This window comes from Apaloderma vittatum, unplaced genomic scaffold (assembly GCF_000703405.1).
Source record: "Apaloderma vittatum isolate BGI_N311 unplaced genomic scaffold, ASM70340v1 scaffold33452, whole genome shotgun sequence".
Lineage (NCBI taxonomy): Eukaryota > Metazoa > Chordata > Aves > Trogoniformes > Trogonidae > Apaloderma > Apaloderma vittatum.
The window spans coordinates 1-4,181 of record NW_009705842.1 but is presented as its reverse complement, the minus strand read 5'-3'; the positions used below and the strand labels follow the sequence as shown (position 1 = coordinate 4,181).

Genomic DNA, 4,181 nt, shown 5'->3' with positions numbered 1-4,181 from the left:
AAAAAAGGAGTCTTTAATGCAATTTCCATAAAAGCTACTGCTTTTCCTGAAAGTGTTGCTGAGAATGGACAGTCTGAGAGCTGAAAAGCCTTACCTAGTTTCATTAGCTATTGTTAAAAAGGAAGATAAACTTCTGGTTTCTGTAGGAATTACCTGTTGCCGTTCCCTGTAATCTAGTTTAAGCACAATATTCTTTCTTACACCAATGGTTTGTAAACCTCTCTGCAAACCATGACCAAGCATCAGACTAGGCAAAACCTTGAAAGCCAGGTACTCTGTGTGCTTTATTTACCTTACATCTATATCCAAGCCTTCTTCTTTACACTGCTTTATACCCTCAAGTACAGTTTCAACATACGTCCGTTTGGTCATACCTACAAACACACGTACACATTTGGAATAAACATATTTGAATTAATTTTATTTCGTTGCAGGCCCCCTCCCTCTAGCCTCGTTAAGTCTCATTTTACACCTTTGATTCTAGCGCTCAGTCTTCTATTCTACATAGTACTAATTCTGTTTATAAATACAGCTTTACTTTGAAGAATACATTTGAATTAAGCCTCCTCCTAACCATCTAAAAGAAAGAAAATAACAGTGTGAACCAGAGTATCAATGGGGCTTCTCTTTGGTGTTTCTATTAAACCACATATAAAAAAAATTAAATTAAGTAAAAAGAGAAAATCTATCAGCTATTAAAGATATTAGCAGACTCAGATGTCATACTAAAGCTAATAACTCACATTCTTGGGTAGTAGAGTTATAGCCAACATATTTTGTCCTCAAAAATCTAATATTAAGGTGACATGTTTTTAGATGGTGACATCTTTAGTTTTAAATACAAAGTACACCGCTACTGAACCAACTGCATTTGTTCTCTTTATTAACGTATTCTTAGCTGAGGTTTACAGCACATTAGAGTTACAAATTAAAAAGCAGAACAGACTGTACCTGTGGACTTCTCTTCTCTAGGAGTGCTCCTCAATTCCAGATACTTGACACCATCATCAGCAAACTCTCTAATAACATCTTTAGTTATCTGATTAAGAAACAGCCTATTCAACATCATGAAAGTAATGCTTACAGTTAGCTACATTTTCCTTTACAACTAAAAGAAAGACCCAGGGGGTTTTTTTTGGCATGCAACACTTGGAAATTTTCAGGTCTTCTGTGTTTCCAGCGCTCTCCAGGTCTGCAAATACTGGCCCAGAGGGCAGTACTGGGTTCCCTCAGATACTAAGCAGGGCTGGGACAAAAGAGAATTGCCTGGTGTGAACAGGAACACCTTCCACCTGGTGCAGTCAGGACCCCTTTCCCAGGTACCGCACCCTCTGCGAGTTTAACAGGCTGCCTAAAAGCCCCTCGACAGGAGGGAAGAAGAGGACACTCCAACACTCTCTGCTACCGTCTTGATCCCACAACAATTCTCCTTGACAGCTTTGTAATCCAGACGTGAACGCAGGGCAATTCTAGTTCTGTAATTCTGGTATGTGATGACCCAAAAAAGAAACAGGACACCACGGCAAATCAAAGTTCTGGTAACGATGAACAGACATCACGTTTTAAAGACATTGTCAGTCCAAGCATTGGGGTGGTTGTAACAACCAGCACACTGGAGGCTCAATGTTTTCACAAAAATTAAATGCAAAAGCTAAATATAATCCTGTCTTTCTAAATTGGTATGTTTTACAGTAGTAATTCTGACCTCTGCCTGAAGGGACTTGCTATTGTTGATATTGTTACTTGGAACCCAATGACATTAATCCATCTAATTTTGACCTTTTTGACTAATTTTGATATTGCTTGTTTGTTTTAAGCAAACTTTCAATTAACTTACCAGTAAAATATCTTCAGTCCTAGTGGTAATCTGATAGATGATCTGAAACATCTGAAAACATCTAAAATGAAAAATTTAAAAAATCAATTGGATAAACACTGAACAGTAAAATGAGCATTCAAAAAAAATTAAAAAGATAATCTGCACTTCAAAACACGTCCTCACTACACTCAATTAACCAGCTCGCACCTTAAAATGCAAAGCCCATCTGAATGGCGATTTCTGATTTTGGATGCTAACACAAATTATTATTACATTATCATATTAATATTGCAAAAGTTATTATTACCACAAAGCTTTTTGAAGCGCAAAGGAAAACATTAAGTGTCTAAAAAAGGACACTTACGGGTCAATTTCTTCTACAGGAGAAAATTTTCAATTCTTCAAAAAGGGAATTAATCAACATGAGATTTCCACTCACAGTTGCAAGAAAAAGTATGCAAACTTTCTGGAATTTCATGGTGTTCTGCGTTAATTTGTCACAGAGGGTCAGAATTGTATTTGTGTTGTTATTTTAGGCACATTATATTCATCAATACTCTTGAACTGGATGCTGGTTAGATCACATTTCACAACAAATTAATGCAGAACTGTACTGTGATTAAAATTTGAAATGTATTTTCTGCAGTCAGAGTGTAAGGCCATACATTTGTATGAACTTAAAAAGACGGTCGGGTAAACGTCCATCACACACACACACACACACACGTGTCCGTGTACACTCACTCATCTAAGGTTCTCTTCTTTCCTTTGTCAATCACAGTCATTCCGTTCTGGATCTGAAGGTGCGGCTTCTGGGCCATAAGTTTCTTCATGGTGGCCGAACTGATGCAGCCGTTCAAATGAGCGTGAAGTTCCTAGAGAAAAAACCTCCTGCGGGTTTGGGTCTGGTGGAAAGGATGGCTCCCACGCTTTGTTTGTACCGCTGTTCTTGTATCCTGTGCTAGTGTTTTGACTCCGAGTTCCAGAGTAAAGTGACAGTTGTCCCTGTGGTTAGCTCAGAACTGTTTCCGCCTGCTCTTGCAGGCACCAGTTTAACCGAGACTGTCCTATTTGCTCCAGATTTTGAAGTTTTAGCTCACACCAGAAACCCGGTGAGACACGACCTTTACTCATTAAGAGCAAGTGGAGTAAGCGCCCTCCTTTGTCTGAGACAGCTTTCAGCCTTTCTCCTGGCAACTGGACTTTGGGGTCCAAATCTACAATCCTGGGCTCTGTTGCTTGTTTTGCCTTTGCCCCTTCTTATGATCGCTTGGCTCTCAACAATCAGAACAATCTTCTACCTCCATCAAGACACATCTGCAAAGTGCCTGCTTTGTTATCTACCCCCTCGCCCCTCTGAAACACATCCCTTCTCACTGGGGAAAGAAAAATCGGAGAAACATTTATTTAAGCCTTTGGCTGGAAAACACGTTGAAATTTTAACCCCTTCAAAACTATTTGTTTTAATTTTGTGAAGTACTGCGTTTCAGATTTCTTTTTTAAAGTATTAAGTCCACAAGCAGAAGAAAAGGGCTCTGATGGGCTGTGAAGGCAGAAAAACTCCAGCGGAACACCAGGAGCTATGGCTGACTACACTTCTAGAAATCAAGCCAGATACAACGTTAAGTTTTTCACAGCCTCACAAGCAAAACACCTCACGGAATTCAGTTAGACATCAAATGTAAACCCTGAAAAACATCTTACTGAAGAGGAGCACGAGACTGGTGCAGCCTGAAGTGGTTTCAGCTGTGCTCCGAGCAGCAGCTCCGGGCTGCAGGACGTGCCGGTTTGCAGGTGCGGGCTCACAAGACCGATAAAAAGGCCCCAACACTCTGCAAACGACAGCACCCACATGCTCAAAGCAAGGCACACCCTTGGGGACACGGACAGAAAGAAAAAAATAAAAAACCCCTTATCTGAGACAGGATGGGTATCAAGAGCTGAGGGGTGAGGGTCAAGGGGAAGGGGACAATCTCTTCTCGGTGGTGCCCAGCAATAGGACAAGGACTAATGGGTGTAAGCTGGAACATGGGAAGTTCCACCTCAATGTGAGGAGAAATTTGTTGGCTGGGCGGGTGCCGGAGCCCTGGCCCAGGTTGCCCAGAGAGGGTGTGGAGTCTCCTGCTCTGGAGACTTTCCAACCCGCCTGGACGCGTTCCTGTGGGACCTACTGTAGGTGACCCTGCTCTGGCAGGGGGTGGCACTGGGGGATCTCCAGAGCTCCCTTCTAACCCCCAGCAGTCTGTGATTCTATACCCTTGGGGGAAAACAGGGCAGGAAAAGCAAATAAAGCCGGCGCTCAGCTGATGGGATTAGCAGGCGAGGCGCTAAACGGGATGGGCAGGCAAACACCCGAAGGGCC

At 42.0% G+C, this 4,181-nt stretch overlaps 1 protein-coding gene across 1 annotated transcript; it reads right to left on the bottom strand.

Moving 5' to 3' along the window:
- Nucleotides 1-280: 280 nt before the first annotated feature.
- Nucleotides 281-2,694, bottom strand: LOC104271038 (adenosine deaminase-like protein; the record flags this gene model as incomplete). The annotated part of the gene is made up of 4 exons (XM_009865584.1): nucleotides 281-374; nucleotides 952-1,039; nucleotides 1,838-1,898; nucleotides 2,564-2,694. Coding segments are annotated over 4 exons (366 nt in total), but the record flags the coding sequence as incomplete, so codon positions are not given.
- Nucleotides 2,695-4,181: the final 1,487 nt, after the last annotated feature.